We start from the raw sequence: 26,255 nt of genomic DNA on the forward strand, positions 1-26,255 counted from the left end.
CCCTACAGCATTCCTGTGAGGTAGGTGGTGGTGTCCCCTTTTTTTACAGTCGCAAGGAAGAGTGAAGGACTTAACTCCCTTAGGCTTCTATGACAATCCCACCTTTAACAACTGGCTACTTCCCAAGGAGATGAGGACATCAGTGATAAGGTGGCTTGCACTGCTGCTGCTCCTGCTAATCCCCACTATGTGTAGAAATAGAGGATGGCACTGTCCGTCTGGTCCTTTCCCCTGCATTATTAGAACCTCTAGCGAAATCCAGTTTGCATCTGTTTCTGAGGCACAGGAAAAGCAGGCAGCATTGCAACACAACAGCACAATCTTTTTTCCTGCATCCACAGTGCGTGTGTGTAATGAGGAACCAGCCCCTATTGGGACTTCATCTGGAGGTATGCTCCGGTTAGAATCACACGAGAGTCTCCCCTAAGCAGCAGGTAGCTCTTTTGCTAGCCAGGGCAGAACATATTTTTGTCGTATCCTCCTCCCCCATTCCCTTTCTAAGTGGTTAAAAAAAGGCAAAAAAAGCTAACATCCCTGAGTATCACAATGGCATAGCACCTCCTCTAAGTCGGTGCAAAGGGTGACTTCCTGGCTCACCCACTCCTCCAATGAGCCCAGCGGCTAAGACTCAGTAGCAGAACTGCACAGAGGAGGGAAATTTCATTTTGCAAAGGATTTGTGGGTTTCTACCTTTGGCTTTGTTCTGACACTCAGCAAAACCAGAAAATTTCAAAATACTTCATGAAGGAAAATTCTGAAACATTTTGTTTTTCATTTTGATTTGCCCCCTTAAATGCTTTGAATTTATCATAACATGAACTACAAAAAAATTGAAATGAAAAGTAACTTCATAAAGAAAAATGTAAACTTTCCCTTTCAAAAACAGCAAAGCTGTGTGGGTTCACTGTGGCTGGAACTTAATTTTCTTCCAAAGCAAAGTTCTGGTGAAATCAACCAGATTCAGTGACACATTTAGATTTCAAAAGAACTACGCTCTGTCTCTTTGGAATAAGTTAGCAAGTCACCATTCATACTGCCTCTCATTAGGCTACCGGATTCCTTTTTTACCTTCCCGAGTGAACACTAACCTACAGAATGGTAGATGTTCCGCAGACAATGATTTCTGCTCTGATAATACCTTTCACTTGAGGATCTCAAATTGCTTTACAAACGTTGATTCAAAACCTTCCACTTACCCCCACAAAGGTGCATGTTCATTATCTTACCTGTTTTATTAGATTCATTGGACTTTTCAGAAGTAGTGACTGACCTTTGCTAATTTTAATAAATTGACCTGTGACAGCACTTCTAAGTTTTGTATCTATATACACAGCAAGAGGAGTTGGGGCGGGCGGAGGGGAGGGAAGGGGGAGGAGGAAGAGAGGTTGACCTTTCTGATCAGCATCCTCCAAAACTAACACAATTTCAACTGCCCTCACTACCACCAGTCTTGCCTTGGAAGCTCATTACTAAGACAGGCTTGTGTTTGATGGCTCATTACTAAGACAGGATTTTAACAGTCTTGTAGGTTGGAAAGTGAAATCAAAGTCTTCTCCATCGTCCCCTTTGGGAAGCCAACGAGAGCTAAAGATGGCCACTCAGGAAAAAGAAGTATCAAGTGCCATTGACCTGGAGGAAATAGGCACGGAGATGCAACCCAAGAAAGGTTGGTTCACATAAGATGGACTGTGGGTGGTGGACATCACACCTCAGTGAGGAGGGACTGTCGGGGGCGGGGATGAGTGTGCCTTCTCCAGCCTGCCCTGCGCTTCCCCCTCTTAGAGCCCTAGTGCCTGCATTCTTGGTGAGTAGGTGTCTGCTGGACTAAACACACAGCGCATGGTCAGCCTATGAACTCCTTGCCAGAGGAGGTTGTGAAGACCAGGATTTTAACAGGGTTCGGGAAAGAGCTAGATAGATTCATGGAGGTTAGGCCCATCAATGGCTATTAGCCAGGGTGTGTAGGAATAGTGTCCCTTGCCTCTATCAAAGACTGGGAATGGGTGCCAGGAGAGGGATCACTTGAAGACTCCCAGTGCTGTTCACTCCCTCTGGGGCGCTTGGCATTGGCCACTGTCGGCAGACAGGATACTGGGCTAGATGGACCTTTGGTCTGACCTGGTACGGCTGTTCTTGTGTTCTTATGTTCTCTCAACAACTACCTAATTCATAGCCAGGAAAAATGCCCCACACATGATGCAATCTGATCGTTTGTGTGCGTTTATCCTATACCATACAGATTTCACCAAGTAGACCAGCATTTCTCAAATCAGAGGTTCTGACCCAAAAGGGAATTGCTTGGAGGAGGAGGGTGTCACAAGGTTATTTTAGGGGGGGGAGTCACAGTATTGCCACCCTTACTTCTGTGCTGCCTTTAGAGCTGGGTACCCTGCACAGACTGCAACACCCCACCAGTAGCAATGCAGAAGTAAAGGTGGCAATACCATATCAGGCCACTCCTACTTCTGCCTTGCCGATGGTGGCTCTGCCTTCAGTGCTGGGCTCTGACTGAGCAGCTGCCACTGTCCCGCTGCCCAGCTCTGAAGGCAGTGCCACCGCCAAGAGCAGCTCAGAAGTGAGGTGGCAGTACCACCACCCCTCCTCCAATAACCTTGCAACCCACCCTCCCCCCGACTCCTTTTTGGGTTGGGGCCCCTATAATAACAACATTGTGACATTTCATATTTAAATGGCTGAAGTCATGACATTGAGGATTTTAAAAATTCGGTGACGCTGAAACTGACCAAAATGGACCATGAATTTGGTAGGGTCCTGGTTTTAGCTACTCAGGAAGTGAATTTTACCCTCATATAGTTTAAAGGTATATTGCAGCACTTAAGCTTATTTTAAAGCAATTTATGCAAGAAAAGCTAGGGACCAATCCTCAGCTGTGTCATGCTTATGCTGAAGCTAGAAAAGGAAAGTTGGTACTAAGCTCTTTGGAGTGCACCTGACCTATAGCACTGGGGTTGTAGGGTGATTGGGCTATTAAAATAACAAGGATGACTAGGCTGAATGAGATGTAGCTTCTTCCCACTCTGAAATGCCTGCTGTGCTAGGGAAAGTAGCATTATCCCAACTATTCCAGCTAGGGAACAGAAACCAGAGACTGTAATGACTTGCCCAGGGTAACTCAGGAAATCTGACATGACCTGGGAAAATAACCCAGGGCTCTAGCATCCCAGTGCAGTTCTCTAACCCGAAGCCTTTCTTCCTTGGTCTTCTAGACTATGCATACACGCCTCAGTGTAATATATGAAAAAGCACTGGATGAAAGACCCCCTTCCTTTCATGTACATTCTGTACGCTCACTGATTATCTGCCACCTCTCTCTCTCTCTCTCTCTCTCTCTCTCTCTCTCTCTTATTTTGTTGACTCTCAAGTGTGCAGTCACAGTAGCTTCTAGGGGCTAGATATAACCCTAGCGTTGCCTTGCTGATAGAACATATCTGGCACTGATGGCGTTTCCTATATGTTTCCGTCCATTACACAATAACAAAAAATGCCACGGATGGACGTAGGATTGATCTCTGTTCTAACACTCTCTTTCTTTTTACTGTTTAGAGCAGAAGATGTTTACAGTGGAAGAAGCTGTGGAAACCATTGGGTTTGGACGGTTTCATATAGCGCTCTTCCTGATCATGGGCAGTACTGGTGTAGGTTTCATGTTTACTACCTTGAGCCTAAAAATCCTATTTCAGTGCCCTTATCAGTAGGGAATAGGAATCATAGACTTTAGTCTTACTTCTGACCTCATCTTTTATTCACCATGGATTTAACAGGTTGCCCGGGAGTACATGGGGTCAGCATTTGTCAGCAATTGTTATTCTTAGTTCGCCTTCCTTTCTGCTTTGTGCAATAAGCCATCCTGGAAAACATGGAAACACTGTAGCTGTCTGCTAGGATCAGACTGGACCATGACTGTGCCCAAAGATTTATAATTTGAGCTAAAAAAGTGACTCCACTAGCTGAATAACCAGCAGGCCGTTATCTTTACTGTTGCCTGCCACTAATGGGTGACATGATCAGCCAGTTCCATGATTGCTTCACAACATTCCAGGTTGGTGGGTGGCTCTGGAGGGTGTACATGTTCTGTTCCAAATGAATGCCCTGACTTTTGGTCATCTGGATTTCCAGCCCTACTACAAGTGGGATTTTTTCCCCAATATGCAGTGGAATGGTTCACTGTGCTAATGTTGGCATGTTTGCTCCTGAAGGTGGTAGAAGCCATGGAGATCATGCTAATAGCTGTTGTTTCTCCACTCATCCGTTGTGAGTGGCAACTTCACGACTGGCAGGTGGCTTTAGTGACAACGGTATGTGGCTTTTATAACCCGTTAAGCTTGAACTCTGTTAACAGTGCATGGGGAAGGAGCAGTATGGGTTCGTTTTAAACACACATTTCAGCAGACCAAAAAATGATGCTCAAACGCTATGGAGACATACAAGTACTCAGAAAATTCTAACCTAATATACACTCATTTTATTTATTTATAGGCTCTTCCACAGGGCTCTTCTCTATAGTATCTGAACATATCATAGATGTGAATTAATTTTATCTCACAACAGCCCTTTGAGGGAGGGACAAATCATCATCATTTTACAAATGTGGAAACCAAGGGAAAAAAGAAAGAATAAATGAATAGCCCAGAGTCACGCAACAAGCATGTGACACGGTCAAGGTCAGAATCCAGCTCTTCTGAGTTCAGGGCCTCTCCTTCTTAAAGATTTGTCAAGTATCGGGTCCCAGACTGAAATAGTAGAGGATACTACAGTTCTGGATTAAGCCACCTTGGGAAAGCTGTGAATGAGACACCATATACATGGCTCAAGTCACAGTTATGAATCTCTCCATTTCAGGACTATTAAGTTCAACCACGAATTTAGGAGCAGTGCCACATAATACACAGGAGGTGTGGGAAAATCCTTGCTGATTAACCACAACAATGTTTTAATCCCTCTTAGATGGTGTTTTTTGGCTACATGGTGTTCAGTGTATTCTTTGGATTCTTAGCTGACAGATATGGTCGCTGGAAGGTAAGTGAAAGTTCTGGAGTATTCCATTCTCGCTGCTTTTAACAGTGGAGCCAGCCTGGCAAAACTCTCATCGTAATAACAAGGTTAGCACTGGTGAACTTTAACCACATCACTCAATCAGTCTTTGCACCATCCCTATGAGGCTATTGTTCATGTCTCCTTGTACATATATACCTGTCCAGGGCTGCATAATGAATCAATGGCAGGACTGGGATGAGAATTTAGTAAATTTTCATACAGGTTCTCCTCCAGGTAAGCCTCTGAAACTTAAACAAAGAACATGGCAGGCACCACTAGATCGCTCACAAACTATTTCAAGGGATATTACCCTATTCCTAGGCACTCCACATCCCAGAGTTAGAATTGGGTCAGGAAGCTGAGCTCTTGTGTCGCCTCACAATAGGCAGCCAGACTATATGACAATGAACACTTGTGACAGAGGGTAGAGAAGTTGCACGGTGGTTGGTTGTTGGAAGGGTGCAAACGTATTCAAAGGTTTATGGAACCTTGGTCCCTTTTGCTTCCCTTTGAGTTTGATCTAAAGCCCTTTGAAAGACTCCTCTTGGATCTGGGTCTTTGAAGAGGTCCATGTAGAAGACTGGAGCCATCTGAGTTATAGGGGGGAGGGATAGCTCAGTGGTTTAAGCATTGGTTTACTAAACCCATGGTTGTGCATTCAATCCTTGAGGGGGCCATTTAGGGATCTGGGGAAAATCTGTCAGGGATGGTACTTGGTCCTTCTGCAAGGGTAGGGGACTGGACTCAATGACCTCTCAAGGTCCCATCCAGCTCTGAGATGGTATATCTCCATATTTCTAATAGGGGAGAAAACCTGGCCCAACTCTATTTATTTAGCAACTCTCTCGGGCTATATCTGTGCAAAAGCATTTGTAGTTGGATTTCTGGTGGTGGTAATGTGCTAAGCTGGCAGGAGAGAGAGAACTCTTCTATCAGCTTAATAACTCCTACCTCCAAAGTAACCTCTAGTTTAGATAAGGTCTCCAAGACTGAGGCTTTGAATTTCCATTTGGGGTCAGCTGACCTGTGCTTTATTTATGCCCAAAGTCAGCAAAACATTAAATTCTGCTTGAAATCTGTCATGACCAGGGATGTTATCCTGAACTGGACCCTAATTTTAAAATTTTCCTTTCTAATCTTCCCCTTACAGATTCTACTGATCTCTTTCTTATGGGGGGCCTATTTCTCCTTGCTGACGTCATTTTCCCCATCGTACATCTGGTTTGTTTTCCTCCGGGCCATGGTGGGATGCGGTGTGTCAGGCCATGCACAAGGGTAAAGTATTGTAAACAATAGGAAAATAGAACGAAGAGCACCTTTTCATGGGAGCAGATCAGCTGAATTCTACCCATGTCTCATGCGACTAAGTGTCAGATTTAATAAGTAACAGAGCTGGTTGGAAAAAATATATTCTCATTTTATGCTCCCCAAAAATTATTATGATAATTTCCCAACTAGTGTACGTGAGTGAAAGACTTACTGGCAATCTGGTTCATGTGCCTTTTTTCCAGGGCAATGAGGAAAAGACCTATAGCAGTGGTTCCCAATCTTTTTTTATACCAGGGACCAGCAAACCCATTCACTAACTTTTGGTGGACCAGTAACATTTTCTTGGCATGCTTGCATATTCATTAGTGCCTGCCTTGTCCCCCTCACCTAGCCCTGTGCTGCCTCCCAGCTGAGCACTGCTCCCCGGGTTGCGGCTGCTCTAAGGCTGCCATGCTGGGCTCCGCACAGCTCTCCAGCCACCCAGCAAAGTGCTCTTCCACAGCTGGGAAGAGACCCCGCCCCTGCCCAGCACTGGTTGGCTGAAAGGCGGGGCAGGACATGCCTCTCCCAAGTGCCACGGTGGGAGTCGTGTACCCTAGCCCCTACAGCCTTGGCAGCCTGGCAGCAAGTGGTCTGCGGCCTGGCGGTTGGGAACTGCTGACCTATAATACTTAGCTCTGGGTAGCCAAACCAGAATGTACTTCGAATTGATTTAATTTTGTTAGATTTCAGCCTGTTAAAAGTGATAACATAATTCTATAAAATCATACCACTCTGCAGAGTCCGAATTCAATCCATGACATCTGGTGGGGGCGGGGGGGGGGGACAATAGATTCTCTAGTCTAACCTATATATCAGAGGACAGTCATTTCCCTCTGTATTTAGCCCATAGAGTGATGTGGAGGCAGTTTACTCCACCTCAGGTAGGAAGGGGAAACTATAAGGAGTAGACAGTCAACCAGGGATGACATAAGATGGCTGGGAATACAGGGGAAATGAGGGAAAATTCTCCCATTCACTTAAAAAAAAAAACCCTCAACCAACACCACAATGCCATGGAATCCTTTTAAACAGAGCTTTACATGACAATCCTGAAGACCCAAACAATCTAGATTAGACAAGGGCAACTAATTTACACTAAATAAATGACAATGGCTTATCAATGGTAGGTGCTGTGCAGTTACCATGGTAGGTGGGTCCCAGGACACTCGAAAGACCAGGTGGTGAGGTGATACCTGTTCTTGAACCAACTTTAGGTGGTAAGAGGGACAAGCTTTTGAGTTACATGGAGTCTTTACACTGTAACACTAACACTCACAGTATTGTCCCCGCTTCTACTCCTAACCCCCAATCAACCAAGAATAACAAAAAAAGAGCAGGAAAAAATATCTAAAAAATTAAAACAAAAGCTTCACCACAAGAACAGTTTTTATTCAGAAAAGGTAGAAATACTAGAGATTACATGAAATCCACCTCAATTTGCAATGGCTGTATATATTTTAATTTTTTATTTATTTTTTTAAAAATTTTTATTGTTTTTTTTTTTTGTGTGGAAGGTGCTCAGACACTATGGAGATAGGAGAGAGAGACTTTACATAATTTAGTCTTTTCCCACCAAATGGGTATCAGATGTTGTCCTCTGCTTTCTTTCATGAACATCTCGGCATGGAAATTGAGATTAAAGGCTCATGAATTCCACAAGGAATAAACACGTGGGAATTAATTCAAATAAAAAAGCTAAACACAAAAGCTGTCCAAGTGACCTAGTGTGGTGTGTTCTGCTGTAGGAAGCCTGGATTCACTCTCAGTTCCCAGGCAGAGGTTGGAAGTGGAGCTGGATAGTATTTTTCAACCCTACCATTTTCTCACGAAGAATGGGATTTTGTCAAAAATGAAATTTTTCGTAGGATAGTGTAATTTTTTAAATGATCCCTTTAGTTGTTTTGACAGGAAAGTTTGAAATGAAGTAAAACATTATATTTCAAATTGAAATACTTCATTTTAAAAAAAACTAAACTATTTTTAAAATTGTGAATTATCAGATTGGAGGAGGGTGTTTTCCCCTTTCCCATCCTTTTCTCCTTTTTACCATTGAATGTAATAGCTGAATTATGTATGTTGGGTTTTCCCCCTCACTTTTTCCTGTGTTTGGTTTGGTTTGTGTTTGGGAGCAAATCAGAAAATTCACAATTTTTCATTATTCTCCCTCGCCCTCCATTTTTCCACTGTCTCTCTTTGGAATTTTTTTTCCTCCTTCCATTTTCCTCCACTTTAACTTTTCAAACCCTATTCAATTTTGGAAAAGTTTTAGAGTGGCAAAAGAAAAAATAATCTTCTAGCTTGATTGCCCTGTAATTTTTTGAAGTTGGAGATGTTTTGAAAAACTATAGTGAGGAGGAAAGAAAAGTGAAGAACACTTTCCCACTCGCATATTATTTCTTTTTCTGAACTCAGTGGCAAAAAGGGGGGAAAGGGAAAAAGGGGGGGAAAATAATGAAAATTCAATTAAAAAAGATTTCACCAAAGGTTTTAGGGAAAATCCTGCAATTTGGAAACAAATCAGAAAATTCACATTTTTTTTTTATTATTCTCCCCTCCCCCTTTTTTCCACTGTCTCTCTCTGGGGGGAGTGCTATGCCACTAGGCACTTTGTCCTTGAGGAAAAAAGCATTCCTCTGCAGAAGCTACTCAAGGGGACTCTGTTGGCCAGGTAGCAATCAGAACTGATAATTGCAAAGGGATGCAATACAGCTCCAGGGTCTGAGAATAAGAGGGTGAAGAAACAAGCCCCTCAGGATACCTGATCAAAACCAGCCTTTCCTTAACTTGTCCTCATCTTCACAGGCCATGCACTGTGTGTGGAATCCATACAGCTCCACAGAGCCTGCCCTTAGCTATGTGCATGATGTAACAGGCCGGCACTCAGATACTTGTATCCTGAGAATGTGACCTCAAGTGTACGATTGAATTGGCATGATAGGGCCTCCTTGTTCCTGTGGGCAGATATTTGTGCAGCATGGCATGTTAACCTGGCTTGATATTTGGCAGCAATCTTTGCTGCAGGAGCAGCAACATCAAAGGATCTCTGACCCGGGGGTGGAGACACACTGTTAAAGGACCAGAGACTCTTCACTGCTTAGGGACAAACCCTCATCTGCAGTAAATGGCCACAGTTCCAGTAAAGTCAGTTGAGTGACACTCATTTACTTCAGCTAAGGCGCTGGCTTTATGGTATCCAATGAATCATGCTCACAAATGGTATGTGCATTTAGCTGCTGGGCATTCAGTTTTCAGTTGTCAGCAGTGAAAGAGCTACTGTAATTGTGTTGACTGACAGCAGAGTCTAAAATTGACTGAGCTGGCATTTCTGCTATGTGTCGATTCTCATTCGCTCTGTCATTTTTTTCAGACTTATCATAAAAACTGAATTCTTGCCTACAAAATACCGAGGGTATATGTTGCCCTTATCTCAGGTAAGATTAAGTGCAGTACAGCCCAGAATCCCATGAGATTTCCCGTGTCTGGTTCAGAAAGCGGATTTCGAGCCTGTTTTAATGTGTTCCACAATCTCTGAATACATCTTGCACACAGTGAGTGCTTCTCATTCTCAGTGTTTGCCTCAGCAAACAGCCTGCATTATTCAACATGTTTTTATGCACCGGCGTGCGGACGAAAGGCAATTTCTTTTCTGATAATTGGTGGCTCTGTCCATGGCACTGAGACATTGATTGACAGCTGACATTTGGCCTTGTGGGTGCCATGTTGATAAATGCGTTGCCTGGCCTAACAGTACCACCTCAGATGGGCTGTCAGTCAGATGCTGGGTCAGCAGCTCCATGACGTTTCAAGACAGTACCCCGTTCTGCAGCTAAAAATCGAAAGAGGAACGTGGTTCATGGCAGCAGACTGGACTCTGTCTAGCTGGAAGCAATTTTCAGTCCTCAGAATGGGGCCAATGAATCAACGCAGGCGCTTGATATTTTTGGAGAGGACTTGAAAATCGGATGTGACTCATAATAAGAGATTAATCAGCAGGTGGTCCCGTGCTTGTCCCCGATTCATGCACATCAAAAGCTCATCACAGAGGGTGGCATAATGGGCAGTTTCTGTTCAGGAAGGGCTTGGCACTAGAAAAGTGAAGGTACTGTAGGTCAGGGCTGATAGCCACTACCAGAATGGTGTGAGTGGCCAGGAATGGATCAACTGAGGTGGTTGTGAGTTAGGCCTGAGGTGCGCTGGAACACATTGTACCGCCTAGCAAGGGCTGCTGAAAGCTGGAGCTGCTTGAAGGATTTCTTCGATGAATTTGCCACTTTTTAAAAGTGTTTCTGGAATTATCTGCAAAGCGCTCATGAGACGCAGAGATTTGTCCAACTGGTCAACCTGCAGAGGGGCCGGAGCCTTCCCAAAAGTGGGGCCAGAGGCTGGAGCAGGGTTGGTGAGTCCCCCCCTCTGCCTGGGGTGGAGTTGAAAACAGCCCCCTGCACGTGTCTCCATCCCCAGGGCAGGTGGTGAGACCCAGGTTCCCCACTTCTGTCTGTGTGGCTCTCCCAGACCCAGCTCTGGCTGAGGACAGGCCTTGGAGCAGCAGCCCAGCCACACTGCTTAGGCAGCTGTTGGGGGCCTGGGTCTCTCCACCCGCCCTGGGTGGGGAAGGGAGCTGAAAGCAGCCCCTGGCCCAGCATCTTCAACCCTTAGACATCCCACCCAGGACAGGTGATAGGGCTGCAACTTCTTGCCCACACCAGGCTTCAGCTCCAAGCTCCTCTTTGCCTCCCCACCCTGGCAGGTGTGAGGTCATGGATTCACCACCTGCCCTGGGTTGGGCAGGAAGCCTGGAGGTGGGGACACAGTTGGGGACTGCTCTTGCCCTCCCACAGGCAGGTGGAGAGTCCACACATGCAGCTCCCACAACTGCTCAGGTCCCCTGGGCCAGGGGATGGAGCTTGGTGGGGGAGCAGGAAAAGAAGGAGGTGCGCTCCAGTGAAGAGTAGATGGGCCAGGTCTGTCCACTTCAAAAAATGCGAGGGCCCTGGCCCTCTGGTTCGGTTGCCACTCGCAAACAATAGTTGTGCAAACATTGATTGGTCTTTGCCATTTTCATGGTCTTGTAGCAATGAGTATTCACTTTTCATTATTCTCCGTTTGAGCCATTGCCACCTAAGTCATTGCTTCTGTTTTCACTTAAGATTTATGAAAAAGAAAAAACTTTTATTCTTTATTTTTTTATATTTTTCCCTTTCCCCAGATTACTTTAGAACAGACGGTAGCTTTTATGACTTTGTTCGCTGTTCGTTGTTGTTTAGGTTATTGTGTAAATAAAAAAAGCGTTTTTCCTAATGGTTATAAGAGAACTTCCAGGACACACATGCTTTCAGGTATTGGGACAGATTCTCCTCTGGTGTAAAATCCTTGGAAAGTCTGGCTTACTCTTGGCACTAGCATTTATAGCACTATTGCTTGTCACAAACAGTCTTACAAAAATAGAAAAAGCCCATTCATATGAGTGTTTCTGAGTAAGCAAATTAAAAGGCTCATGAACAGCAAGTTCAAGAGTTGCATTTGGCATGATAAATGCATGCGGCTTTCTGTGCTCATTCACAGCTAACTAAAACTATTCTGGGCCAAGTCTCACTATAACTTACGCCCAAATCTCTCCAAACTGCAACTCTCCTGACTGTGTCTGGGTCACATCTCTACCACGTACAACAGGTGTGGCTAGGGAAAGTTGCTCAGACAAGAATAAGACAAAAGAGGGTTAAAATATATACACCACAGCCATCGGCTCCTTTCTTGTAACCTCTTACTTTCCATTTGAAAGGTATTTTGGTTGGCAGGATCCTTATTAATTATTGGACTGGCATCAGTGATTAATCCAACCATCGGCTGGCGCTGGTTGATCAGAATTGCCTCCATTCCAGGCATCATCCTCATCCTGGCATTTAAGGTGAGAAGAACACTGTCTCCCGCCCAAAAGAGCACACTAGATCTGGAATCCCTAGGCATATTTTGCCATCAGTCGATACAGACATCAGGACCTGAAGGCCTGACCCTGTAGTACTATTTTCACCATAACCTACAGCAGCCTTCTCCTGGAGACAGGTTTTGAAGAGCCCACTCTAGCGACCAGCAAGCAGGGACCTGCAAGAGACAGACTCTTTCTACAGATTTGCTGCTCCTTCATAGCAGCATCCTAAGACAAGGGCATCAGGTGTTCTGGATCTACACTGTGTTCTGATATTGTGGTGGTGGAGAAAAGAGGAGCATGCAAATTTAGATGAAATTAGAATGGATTAGATTATATAGAAGTTTGCAGTTTATACACTGGCAAATTTAGGAATGTTTTGCTGTCAACCTTGTAGTCAAAGCCCATTTGAATAACGCTTTACATTTTGTAAAGCTGAGAGAATAATTCACAACAAACAACATATCCATCAAAGTTAGCCTTTTAACAGGTTGCAATGTCATCATATTTATTCAGTGTAGAGCATATTTTCTCTCTCTGGACCGATGTGAATTCTCTGTGCATATTGCTATTTGAGCTATGTTGATTAGCAGTGATTGGTCAGAAAAATCACATAGCTGTTAAAATCCATTCCCTGATTGGATGATCAGCCATTCATGTCTGAGGGTATGTCTACACTGAAGGCAAAAATATGATTAGCAGGTGGAATAAACAAAATTGTTCTAGTTTATTTAGCACAGCTAAAAATAGCAGAAGACCTATGTGGCCCCGCCTCTTCCTTTCTGGCTCTGGCCTGGTCCCTATCTCTCCCCACCTGGGGGAGTGTCACTCGTCCCTTTGTGCTCCTTCCACCAGTCACCTTATAGCTTTGCTTTCCTACCCCATGCTGAAGCCCAAACTCCTACATCTTCACTGCTATTTTAGGCTTATATTATGCCTATCCAAGATGCAATCACATCTTTGACTGCAGTGTAGACATGGCCTGAGATGAATACCTGTGCTCGCAAATATAAACTAGGATCTCTGTAAGTATCTATGTCTTGAAATTTGACGTGTCTGAACACCTCTGCTAGTGAAACTGTTCTGCCTGATTAATTAATGGAAATAACAAAAAAAATTCAAGCTGCCTGAAGTCTTCAAAGCTTTTATTAAGCTTTTATATGTTGTTCTCAACTTAAAATTCAAGTTAGGTATAGTTTAATTATTATTTTGTTTTCTCTACAGTTTAAAAAAATACATTTTCTTTTTATTGATTGGCTTATAGTGGAGATCAATTGTTCAGTTAATTCTCCAAGAATCTATTGAATATGTACAAAGAATTATTGTTATTTAAACCCCTTCTTTAGCACTGTTTGTATATTGGACCAGATCTTCGGGTTGGGTAAATCAATGTAGCTCCATGAATGCCGATGGAGCAAGACCAATTTACACCAGCTGAGAGTCTGGCTTTATATTTACATAAGTGCATTCTTAGTGGATTGGAAAACTGAACCATGCAGCATCAAAAAGAAGGGAAATCCGATTACTCCTGACAGTCATATAACGCTCTGTCTTGCTGTTTTTCTAACCAACTTGCATTTGCAGTTCATTCCAGAGTCTGCCCGACACAATGTCGCTACTGGAAATAAGGAAGCTGCTGTTGCAACACTGCGGAAGATTGCCAGGATGAACCGCTCAGTAATGCCAGAAGGGATCCTGGGGGAGCCTGTTAATGTGAGAGTTAAAATATTTTCTCTCCTCACGCTAATGGATCGTTCCTGGGCAAAGGGCACAGGATTACTGGGATTCTAGGGGACAGGGCTTAAGCGTTTCATGGTCTAAGCTTTTCTACTGTATCTGGCTCCATTTCACATGGATATTGAATGCCAAGACACAGAATGTTGATTTTCTATTGAAAAGAGAGAGCTCAGCCCTTTCATTTTAATGGATTTATTATCATCTTCTTCATTCAAATGAACATAATGCTGGGGAAATGTTTGCTTTTGCTGCCATAAAAAGAGCTGTCAGTAGAGCGCATTTCTGCTCACCTCCCCAGCAGTCTTTTCTAAGTTACTGAGAGATCTGGCAGCAGTTCTCTGGATGCAGGAAATTCACATCTATCTTCCTGGAAGAGCATAGTTCGTAGATGAACATGGAGAAGAGCTGTTTGTTTCGGAGTCAGAGACCACAGTGCCTCGGATTAATACTAGCACAGCCAAAGACATCTCTGAGAGGAGACAATTGCAGATTTTTGGCCTGACTCAGTGATTGACGATGACACTCTGTATCAGTTAGATTCCTCATGCAGCTCCAGAGCATGCTAGTATCAAGTGTGGAAATCGCACATTTCCAAGTGAAGAGCTAGAATGATTCCTCCTCCTGTGCTAGTGCCAGAGTGAAGCATGACTTGCTCCCCCGGATCTGCACTCCAATTCCTCAAATGAGGACTCCATATAAACAACCCAGCGAGCTCAGGGAGCACTAACAATGAAAAAGGGGGGGGGGGGAATCACAGACTGCTTGAAATTGGGCTCATCCTCCTTCCCTTCCAGACAGAACTGCAAAACAAGCATTGGGCAATTTAGTGGTGGCAGTAGCCAGGCGCCCCTAATTCTTTTTGATTGCCCAGGTGGGCCTCAGTGCTCCTACACTCATGTGGGGGTGGTACCAGCAGCGGTGAAGGCAGCAGGATGCCATGTGGAAGCCCTGGCCATATCAGAAGTGTGCGCCCAGGAGCACAGCAGCACCATGGCAGTGACAGATGTGGGAGAATGGAGCATTTGGGGGTCAGCTCTTTATTGGTTAGATATGGCTCAGGCCCTGCATATCACAAGGAAAGGGAATATCATGTGCGATTGACTCACTGGGTCTCAGTTAGAAGTACCTTGAGCCTGAACCAAGGGAATCTTCAATACCATCACCCAGTTCTTAGGGGTCCCTATTTGAAACCTCTTTGCTGCTTATCTAATCCCATAGGCACTTAGCATTGGCGACGCATGCAATGTACTATTGGATTGGCATTAATTAGGATTAAAAATGAAAAGCCCTCCCTGTGGGCTTGTAGATTTTCTGTAAAGAAAGCCCACTGGCTCTGTGTTCTGTTCAGTTTAAAGTTATGCACGCAGCCATGTTCAACAAAGAGGGAAAAAATCAACTTGAAACATTCATATGAGCCCCCACCCCTCTCGGACAAGTGATGATTGACTTTCTTCACGTCCAGGGCAGTGAAAATCTCGCCTTAGATATGCCAATCCTGTAGTGTTACTATATGTCTTTACTTTCATATTGGATAGCCCAGTGGCTGACAGCTGGCTAGGTGCATAATACAACACAAGTGTACAGCCTCTAATTTCTGACTCGGTTGCTCACTACTGCATTTAAGTCTTATTCCATAAAACGGAACAACACACGTGGCAACTGCTATCAGCTCAGGGTGCATTAGCCAAACCAGAGACAAATAAGTATCCAAATCCTTTCCCAGTTTAGGCCATGATCCAGCAAGTTCTTGCCTGCAAGTAGAGCCTGAGAACATGCAGAGTCCTGCAGAAGTTAAGTGGATTATGGCTAACTTCCTAGTGGAAACATAAACACACAGTCTCTCTCCAGCCCTTCCCCTTTGATCAGGCTGACAGGGAGGAACAAAGGGGGCAATTGCCCAGGGCTTTGGGCAGTTTAGTGGCAGTAGCAGCCAAGAGCCTCTGGCTCTTTAAATTACCCAGATGGGTCTCAGGGCTCCTAGGGGTGGTACCAGCAGTGGTGAAGGCAGCTGGGTGAGCATGTAGAAGCCCTGGCCATGTCAGAAGTGTGCGCTCAGGAACACAGGCAGCAGCTTGCTGGACATCAGCCAGAGCACGCACCGCAATGCCCAAATATCAGGTGGACTGCATCTGCGTGGGTGCAGTTTGTGGATGCCTTGGGGGGGGGGGGGGGGGGGGGGGTGTCTATTGACTGTTCTGCACTGGAGCCCAGAATTCCTGTCAGTAGGCCTGCTTTCCAGTCCATCTGTGTGCTTCTACAGCACGTTGTATGTCTGCCTTTTAGCTCAGCAAACACGTTCATGTGTGTAAATATGTGGTAGCAGCAGAAAATTAGTCCATGAGAAGATACTTTTCTAACCTTGTGCTTTCTATTCAATAATTTGCAGGAAAGAAGAGGTAGATTCAGAGACCTATTGGATCCCAAATACTTTCGAACTACTTTGCAAATATGGATCATATGGTAAATGTGTTATTTATAACATAATTATTTCATTTGACTCGGGGGTAGGAACCTGATGAAAAAAGTCTCCCATTGACTCTAAAGTGAGTTGGCCCAGACTGAGTGACCTGCAGTGTATCTGGGATAGGATGGCCCATCTGAATTGGTTTTAATATTGCTCTCTCACCATTGCGTTTCCCAACATGAGAACCAATGCTACCTGGCTATAGTACAGCTAAAGTACCAGTGAAATAGGTTTCAGGCAGAATGCTGTTAGCTCTTCTTCATTCTATTGGCTTTGAACAATTAAAAATGAACTAACAATGAAAATGACCTATTATAATTGACCTCATATAGATCAATATATATTTTAAGCGCACCACTGTTTAGAATTATAATGAGACAAGATGGGTGAGGTCATACCTTTTATTGGACCGACTTTGGTGCAGTTTGAACCAACAGGAGTTGCTCCAATAAAAGATAGTGCCTTTCCCACCTGTCTCGCTTGGATCTTGGGACCACCACTGCTACAACACTGCAACTTAGGACTGCAATGTACAGGTAATGGGTCTGTGGAAGCTCGGTAACCCAGAACCTTGGCATGTTAGTTTCAGAGTCTTTTGTGATTTTTCTAATTTGGCAAAATACAGTTTTTCTATAGTTTGCCACATGTATAAATCAGCTTATGTTCTCCATAGATTACTTTTCTGTCTTCTGTCTACTTAGCATTCTCTCTGCTCTAGACAGAGATGCTATATGAGTCACGTTCCCCCTCCCTACGCCCCCCAGACAGTGCTAAATTGATTTTAAAAATCATTGAACAGAATGGAGAATGAAATGGTCCTAGGTTTTGCTAGCAGGGGTTTGCTTATAAATATTGAGTGGGCAGATTGCCCCGGGAGAGAATGTTTCAAAAATGTCTCTGCACAAGCATGTATTGAGACACACTGTTAGGGCCATCTCCACTAACTTGTAAATAATACCATGTCTCCTTTCATCAATGGGTCTCAAACAGCTGGTAAACATTAAAAGGTAGGTAAGAGTAATATAGTGATAACTTACACTCATCATGCACTCACCTCTGGTGCAGAACATGGCAACTGTTTAGCAGCGTACAGCATGATATGAGAGGAAAACTCTAATTGAAACCGCAAGGCTTTGACAATTATGCAGACAGGCATTTGGCCTGAGGTTCAAAGCTAACCCTCCACATGGCAGAACCAACAGCCTGAGGACTCTTGAGCAAAGTGTGTGTGTGTGGGGGGGGGGGGGGAGCTGGCTCTGTGTTCCCAGAAAGGGTGGAGCTGAGGGCAGCCAGCTTTCCACACTGTCTGGAGCACACAGCCCGGAGCACACAGCCCCCTCATCCCTGTCCTGAACACGCACCACAGTGCTCCGGCAGCAATTTAAAAGGACCAGGGCATTGGCTGCTACAGCTGCTTTGCCCCCACCTGTCTATAGGCCTCCATCCATGTGAAAAGTATCATGGGAACTTTAAAGGCCACAAGGGACCAGGAGCTTGGCTTTATATTTTATACTTCGGTATAGCAAGCCCAACATCAAAGACTTTTTAAGAACACTAAGGGTTCAGTGCTGCCATAGGTGTTCTGCGAACTTCACATGGAAGAAGGTAGTGGTGGTAATTCCTCTCCTAATGCATGGAGTCTGAACAGAAGACTATGTACCACATAACTTCTATTCCATAGGACATCAAAGCAGAGCTTAAGTGAAACATTGACCCTGTTCTGGCTTTGAATTTCACCCCGTGAGAGATTTATGCCCATTTTACAGATGGGAAAAGTCACTGCCACTTCCCCCCAGCATTAATTGGACTTAAGTCCTTTTGAACCGGGACTGTCTTTTTTGTCCCTGTTTGTACAGCACCTAGAACAATGGGGTTCTGAGCCATTAGGGGGAATTCTAGTACAACTAAATAACAATAATACTCCAGTAAAGAACTGGGCCTCCTCTTTTGAGAAAGAGGAGCACTTATATGACAACTGAAATTGTGTAACACATTCCCGACAACCAGTTTGCTGTGGCTATACAAATAACTGCTGGGCTCTCCCTGGACTTAAGATTTCCAAATGCTAAGTGTTATTTACCTGTTTTGCTTTGAGATTGTCACTGGGCGTTTAATCCCTGGTGAGTTGTACTCCTCTACAGTTCCATGAATCTGTGATTATTTCATCTTGCCCGTGTTGGTTTTCTTTCCCCCCAGGCTTGGAATATCTTTTGCTTATTATGGTGTCATCTTGGCTAGTGCTGAATTACTGGAGCGGGACATGGTCTGCAGTTTGCAGACCATAGCAGTGAAGGAGTTTGGGGATGACTCAGAGGAAAGCCACAGCCCGTGTTACTGTCGCTTTTTTGCCCCTTCGGATTACCGGATCATGATCATCAGCACAATTGGAGAGATTGCATGTAACAGAACATCTCCATGTTGTCTTTCTGGGGCTGCTTCATAAGTTATGTGCTGTTTAACTCTGCAGATTTGATTGCACACATGTGCACAAACAATAGATAAGGTCTAGGAGGAATTCACCCTGTACACAGAGCCAGATAAGGCCAATGCACTACTTCAGGGGGATTTTACTGGGTATGCTTTGTGCTGGTGTCACAGGGAGGAGTTTTCCCTTACATGAGCAACTCATTTTTAATGACAATTGTGGACATTTAACTGGCAGCTCTAAATAGCCCCTCTGAAGAGGACACATAATGACTTTCTTTTTTTAAATGACCATAGGAAATTATTTACATAGTAAGATCCAGATCCTCAAATATATTTGTGACTGACTTGCACTGAAACCAGTGGAGGTTAGGTACCTAACTACTTTTGAAGACCAGATCCTAAGTTACCAGAGAAACAGGAACAACTTGAAGGCAAAACTTTCAGACAACTAATACAATGACTGCTGGAAACCTGTATGCCAGCAAGAATTGCAACATCTGCCCTGTAGGAAACTGAACGAGGCAAACATGTGCTTTAATTTAAAAAGGCTATTATTTTCAGTACCAGTATCCCGTTCGATGTAGCAGAGATCTGCTCAGAATAGGTTAGAATGGAATATATCAGAAAGCATACAATGCATAACAACACAAACCAAATTCTTCTTCCTATATCTTCTTTGCTTCAGTATTAGGTGGTAATAGTGGCATATGATAAGGTGTTTCTATTACATCTTCCACGTAAGGCGTTCAAAGTACTTGACAAACATTACAGGCAGTCCCCGACTTACGCGGATCCGACTTATGTCGGATCCGCAGTTACGAACACGGACTGCGGGACCGCGCGGTCCTGTCGCCCGTGTACTCCCGGGCAAGAAAAGCTGCTCCGCGTCTCCCTGGTCTGCAAACCAGGAAGACACGGAGCAAAGCTGCGGAGTGGCTCTGGCAGTGGAGCAGCCCAGGCGCGCCTGGGCTGCCCCCCTGCCGGCTTCCCCCACGGCTTTGGAAAGCCGCGGAGGGGCTCGGACAGCGGAGCCCCTCCGCGGCTTTGCAAAGCCGCGGGGGAAGCCGGCAGGGGGGCAGCCCAGGCGCGCCTGGGCTGCTCCACTGCCGGCGTCCTCAGAGGCTTTGCTCCCCGTCTCCCTGGTCTGCTGGTCTCCAGCAGACTAGGGAGACTGGGAGCAAAGCTGCGGAGGACCCGGGCGGCGGGACCGCAGTGCGTCTCGGTTCACCGCCCGCGTCTTCCTGGTCTGCTGGGGGGCGGGCGCAGCTAGTACACCCCCCCCCCCAGCAGACTAGGCTTTTCTCCCTCGCCTGTGGCAGAGCAGCTGGGGCGCTGCCGGTTGGTCCTGCAGCGCCGCTCTGGGCGCTACTGGACCAACCCGGCAGCATCCCAGCTGCTCTGCCCCAGGCCCTGATTCACCCGCTGGTCAGTTTCAGCAGCGGCTGAATCAGGACGCCTGGGGCAGAGCAGCTGGGGTGCTGCTGGGTTGGTCCAGTAGCGGGATCGGTGCTACTGGAGCAACCCAGCAGCACCCCAGCTGCTCTGCCCCCGGCGTCCCCAAGTCAGCTGCTGCTGAAACTGATCAGCGCTGACTACAGGAAGCCCGAGGCAGAGTTGCTCTGCCCCGGGCTTCCTGGAATCAGCCGCTGATCAGTTTCAGCAGCAGCTGACTTGGGGAAGCTTGGGGTTCTTAAGTTGATTCTGTATGTAAGTCAGAACTGGCGGTCAGTTTCAGCAGAGGCTGAATCTGGACCCAGTTCCAACTTACATACAGATTCAACTTAAGAACAAACCTACAGTCCCTATCTTGTACGTAACCCGGGGACTGCCTGTACTGGATTTAGAGGGGTAGCCCTGTTAGTCTGTTTCAGCAAAAACATCGAGGAATCCCGTGGAACCTTAAAGACTAATAAATGTATTTGCTCATACCCATATAAATTTGTGAAGTCTTTAATATACCACGGGACTCCTTGTTGTTATTACTGGATTTAGCTTTGTGGCAGCCCTGTGAGGTAAACTTTACCCTCATTTACAGCAACTGAGATTAAAAACAGCTTAAAAGTTTGATCCTGTAAGGTGCCAAACATTCCTGCCTCAGTCCTCAAACAGTGGGACCGACAGCCACTGCAAGGTGAATGTTGGCAGGGCAGCCCCTGGATGGGGCAGGGTCTGCGCTGCCCAGACCACGGCGCACACCTCAGTGCTCAATGCCACAGAGTCCAGTGGCAGTCCAGTGGCGATTCAAAGAGGGACTTTGAATTGCTGGGCCCCAGGGCAACTCCCCCTTTACATCCCCTCTCTGTGGGCAGGCCTGAGTCCAACAAAGGTGAGAAGCACATGCTTCAGTTGTTTTGCTGGACTAGGGCCACACTGCTGAGCATCATGGAGCAGTGAGCCATTGGTGACTTGCCCAACTCATACAGGAAGTCTTTGGCAGAATTGAGGCTGGAACCCAGGTTTCTAATATTCAAGGACAGGACAAACCACACTACCTCAACCTTTACCCCAGCAGCGTGCTATTACTAAGAAGTGCTGAAGTCTGTAATGCTCATGTCCCACCATTGTAGTCTTGATACAATAAGTGAGGCTGGGTCAGAAACTCCAGGCATATAAAATAAGCAAGAGGAACATCATGGTAATTAGAGAGTGAAATCTTTTCTACTGGGAAAGGTGGGATGGAATTCCTGGTTTATAATATCAGGAAATGATCACCGTTATATAAGGGCTCAGACATCATTATATAATCTAACCTGAAGTTTGACATTTTTGTTCTGCTCTGTTTTCCAGTAAATCCCTTAAACATTCTAGTCATCAATTTCCTAGGAAGACGACTGAGCCTGTCTGTAACAATGGGATGCACAGCATTATTTTTCCTTCTCCTTAATATCTGCACTACAAGGTAGCGTATTAAAGTATGCTAGGTCTGTAGTGATGGGTTGTTGAACCACAGGCAGATGGCAGGATCCCTTAAGTTCTCAATTTGCTAATCAGCAGTGTTGTTAAATCTCTCAAAAATAATCTCCTGCAGTTTCCAATCACTTATCACCAAAAAAAGTAATAATAATACAAACCTTACTAGAGTGTCTGCTAAGAATATGTGGATTTCATAAAATACACTAAAAGACATTTACTAGTGTGCTATAAAGTGCTATAAATAGTTGCAGCTAAATTTAAAACATGCATCAAAATAAATAAACAAAGTACATTTTGTGGTACAGTACCTATAATTTCTTGCACAGTTTGTTTACTGCCAAGTTAAAGTAGATCTACAGAGAACAGAAAAACCTACAGCTAGCCCATGCCAGCTGACTCGGGGCTTGGATTGTAGAGCTGTTTCATTGCGTGTAGGCTTCCAGGATTACACTGGAGTCCAGTCTCTAGGACTCTGTGAAGTGGGACGGTCCCAGAGCTCAAACTCCAGCCAAGTTGTTTTTTCTTTGCTATGTTGACTTACCTTTAGAGTATGGGTGGGATGGGTAGATGTGTCTTCTAACTGGGATGAATTAGTAAGGTTTGCTTGTAAAAACACAAGAGGCTGAGCTTATGGAATTTATAGGCTCCCCCAGTGAAGCTGGCAAAGCTTGTCAGTTCACAGAAGTAGCCCCCACACTGAAAGTAGCACTCTGAAATGACCCTTCAGATTAAAAGTTCCAATTGAACTGATCTTTCAGTTGAGAGGGACCGCTATGAGGCACAGTAGCCAATGGTCTATTTTACTGGTGTCTAAGAAACAGCATAGGAAAATGTTACGTTCACTTTAAAACTATTCCTCTCATAGGGGCTAGAATACCAGTTCTGGGGGTGCTGCAGCACCGACTGGCTTAAAGTGGTTTCCATTTTGAGTCAATAGCTCTCCACATCCCTGCATACAAATTGTTCCAGTGCCCCAACTAGTATGATTTTCTTCAAACTTGGTTTCTTGTATGGATAGCAGGGAAATTTAGCAATCAAGCCAAATTCAAAGTTTCTAGACATCTCTATTTAATAGTTACCTGAGTGCAAAATTCTGGGTAAAGAACTTTTCTAGTGTTCAGCGAAATCAAACACCTGAAACAGTTATGCTCAGTCTTCACCTTTGGGCTGAGTCTAAGCATAGAATTTGTGACAGTTTATAAGCAACTAAGAAAGAGGGATAAGACTGGAAGCTAGCAGATACAACCTGACTTGCTATAACGAATACACATATCATGACCCTCTCGGGGTCAGTCCATTTTCTAAGCAATTCCTCAAGAATAAAGTCCCTCAGTGTGAAGCAAACTTTCCTTGCCAATTTAGGGAACTGTTACATTTGTCTATTAAATCATACTTGTCTTTTACTATATTCTTATTTGGTGAGCAGTGGGTAACCACTTGCTTTGTCTGTGTTAATAGCTGGTCAATGACACTAGTTCCATATTCTCTACCCTCTTTTCTCTCTAGTACGGGTCTAATTGGTTTTCTCTTCATGCTGCGTGCCTTGGTAGCAGCAAACTTCAACACCATCTACATTTACACAGCAGAGGTAGGTCCATCTTCTGAAAGTGGCTCATTAAACTTCTCTTGCCAGAAGCTGGGAATAAGTGACATGGAATGGATCACTTGATTACCCATTCTGTTAATGCCTTCTGAAGCATTTGGCATTGACTACTGTCAGAAAACAGGATACTAGGCAAATGTTCTCCTTGTCCATATACATTGAACATATTTTTAGTTCTGCAAATATTTTGTCTACAATATTTTGTCAAGGAGGTCCACAGATTAAATGTATGGGCCATAAAAATATTTTATCCCAGATTTAAATATTTTGTCTTTGTTTCATGGGAGTGTCCCTTTGATTATTAGGTAAGAGGGTAACCAGGAATCTGCTTTACTTTCTCTGACAAGAAAGCTGGTGCTTTCTATAGAAAATGATTAATGGTATGAACTCCCAGAAACCACTAACTTGAGGGAGCATTTAGCAATGCTCCAAAAGGGATAATGCCTGGAAAATTATAACCCTTAGTTCTAAAACAAACACATAGCTATTAGAAAATAAAATCCTCACCCCCCATTTATCCTTAAACATATCTTTAAGAGCTTTAGAGGGTAGCTGAGTTAGTCTGTTACAGAAAAAAAACAATAAATGGTCTGGTAGCACTTTATAGGCTAACAAAACATGTAGATGGTATCATGAGCTTTCGTGGGCACAGCCCACGTCTTCAGATGACCGGAGTTATGCGTAGGGGATATGAAAACTCGAAATAAATAGGAGACGGGAGCTTTGCTGAAACAGGGCCTAGGAGAGGCAAAAAGGAATATGCCATAGTGAGTCTTGGCAGTTCTTTTTAGGTGACTGTGGGTCTAATACAGTACAAGTATTTTGAGTGAATTTAGGTCTTGCCTAAGGATTGAAAGCACTGAACACCATACTTTTCTCAGTCCACTAGAAGTGTCTATGCAAGTGTCTCCTATTCCACCCAATTTTTCTGCAAGCCTTACCTTAAGCAACCACTTTTAAGGCAAAGGGATTAATGTCCATTCCAGTTTTGATTGGACTAACCTAAACGGATCCTATATGGGAGCCCTTTGAAAATCTCTTCCTACCGATGTCCTTTTTTGTGTGTGGGTAGCATGCTGTAGTTCGTGCTGGCATTGAACTAACTCCCCTTTGTCTTGCTGTAGGTTTACCCCACCACGATGCGAGCACTGGGGATGGGGACGAGTGGGTCACTGTGTCGGGTTGGAGCTATGGTGGCACCATTTATAGCACAAGTAAGAAGCTTTTCCTATTAGCATCCTGGTATGAGGCAGTGGTCATCAGTGATGGGGAATGAGGCTGGTAGTTCTTCAGCAATCTTGGAAGATAGTTTATACATAAACATCAATGTCCGGGCAAAAACAAAGCAAATGTCACTATGTACGTGTATGCATGATCACAAGTTTTTAGGAGATCCATGGGTGCCTCTGAGAGCAACATTGGGCATTTGGTTTTTGTTAAGCTCTATGCCCAATGTTGCTCTCAGAGGCACCCATGGATCTCCTGGAAACTTGTGATCATGCATACACGTACATAGTGACATTTGCTTTGTTTTTGCCTGGACATTGATATTTATGCATAAACTAGGGTTATATGATCATTGCCAAAAATAAACCCACAGCAGTGGTGGCTTGATTTTTTTTGAAAGTTGAGACAAATCAAAAAATGGTTAGCTCTGTTCCACCTCTATAATTTTAAAGTTTCCTCTTTATAATGCAGTAGGAACAGCAGGAGCTGCTGCAGTTTCCCAAGCCACCACAGGGGTGGAATATGAAACTGGCCTAAGGAAAGAGAACCAGCTCTTGATAAACAAATACAACTCCAAGCTCCTAACCCTGCCTCTTGCAAACCTCAACTGCTGTAGTGGTTACCACAGCAACTCTCTGATAAAGTGACTCCTATACGGTAAATTGCCATGGTAACAAGGCAGTTTCTTGAGGCACTGTTAGCCATACTAATGGGCTGTGTGTACATATTAGCATCCCTTTTCCGGAAAAGGGATGCTAATGAGACAAGTCGGAATTGCAAATGCCACGAGGGATTTAAATATCCCCTGCGGCATTTGCATGAACATGGCTGCCACTTAAAATCAGGAATAAGGGATCTTCCGGAAAAGGCTTTATTTTCCGAAAGATCCCGTCTAGACTGGTGCTTTTCTCCAGCAAAGCCCCGAGCTGGAAAAAAGCGGCAGCCATGTTCATGCAAATGCCGCGGAGGACATTTAAATCCCCCACGGCATTTGCAATTCCGACTTGTCTCATTAGCATCCCTTTTCCGGAAACGGGTGCCACTGTAGACACAGCCATGGTGCTGAGCCATATGCAGCTCTACCTTCCTCAAACTTTCCAGTGTTGTGTTATGTGATGGGAGAGTGGGTTGTGACATTTGTGTAATTTGTCAAATCTCTCTCTAGGTAGCTAGTTATGAGTTACATAAAAGTAACCTGGCACCTTTTGGGAATTCTTGGGTAGACTGTGCCTTGTATGTCTGGGCTGGTAGGTTGCTTCTGAACTGTATCAAACGCTCTGTACAAAATGTAACTGGTTAATACACAGTGCAAACGTTATGGAAGCTGTTAGCCAAGAAAAGAAGCTATCCGATTTATCACTGCATCCTTTACTCCCTTGTCCAGTTAACATCTTGATTCCTAACATACCTCCTAACCCCACACTCACATGATGCTTCGTTTGCTTGTTGGTAGGTTCTCATGAGTGCTTCATTCCTTGGGGCCCTCTGCCTTTTCTCAGGAGTGTGTGTGGTATGTGCCATCTCTGCCATCACTCTGCCCATAGAGACCAAAGGAAGGGCACTCCAGGTTTGTAATCTCTGATCCTTATTTCTAA

The 26,255-nt window shown here is 44.6% G+C and overlaps 1 protein-coding gene across 1 annotated transcript; it reads left to right on the forward strand.

Annotated features, from left to right (window-relative positions):
- Positions 1-1,590: 1,590 nt before the first annotated feature.
- SVOPL (SVOP like) lies at positions 1,591-26,255 on the forward strand. The gene is made up of 14 exons (XM_075939555.2): positions 1,591-1,666; positions 3,565-3,656; positions 4,218-4,316; positions 4,966-5,037; positions 6,206-6,330; positions 9,734-9,797; positions 12,146-12,271; positions 13,874-14,002; positions 16,413-16,486; positions 18,687-18,889; positions 21,705-21,816; positions 23,337-23,418; positions 24,558-24,647; positions 26,114-26,255. Exons 1-14 carry the CDS (start codon positions 1,591-1,593, stop codon positions 26,240-26,242), a joined length of 1,473 nt encoding a protein of 490 aa, XP_075795670.2. The 3' UTR covers positions 26,243-26,255.

Source organism: Pelodiscus sinensis, chromosome 1, assembly GCF_052426305.1.
Source record: "Pelodiscus sinensis isolate ZL-2025 chromosome 1, ASM5242630v1, whole genome shotgun sequence".
In the NCBI taxonomy this organism is placed as follows: domain Eukaryota; kingdom Metazoa; phylum Chordata; order Testudines; family Trionychidae; genus Pelodiscus; species Pelodiscus sinensis.

Excerpts from the sequence above, each read along its gene's own strand:
- SVOPL (XM_075939555.2), top strand. The coding sequence starts at position 1,591 with ATGGCCACTCAGGAAAAAGAAGTATCAAGTGCCATTGACCTGGAGGAA. Across the intron at positions 6,331-9,733 it reads GTGTCAGGCCATGCACAAGG|ACTTATCATAAAAACTGAAT; the intron begins GTAAAGTATTGT and ends CATTTTTTTCAG. Across the intron at positions 14,003-16,412 it reads TCCTGGGGGAGCCTGTTAAT|GAAAGAAGAGGTAGATTCAG; the intron begins GTGAGAGTTAAA and ends AATAATTTGCAG.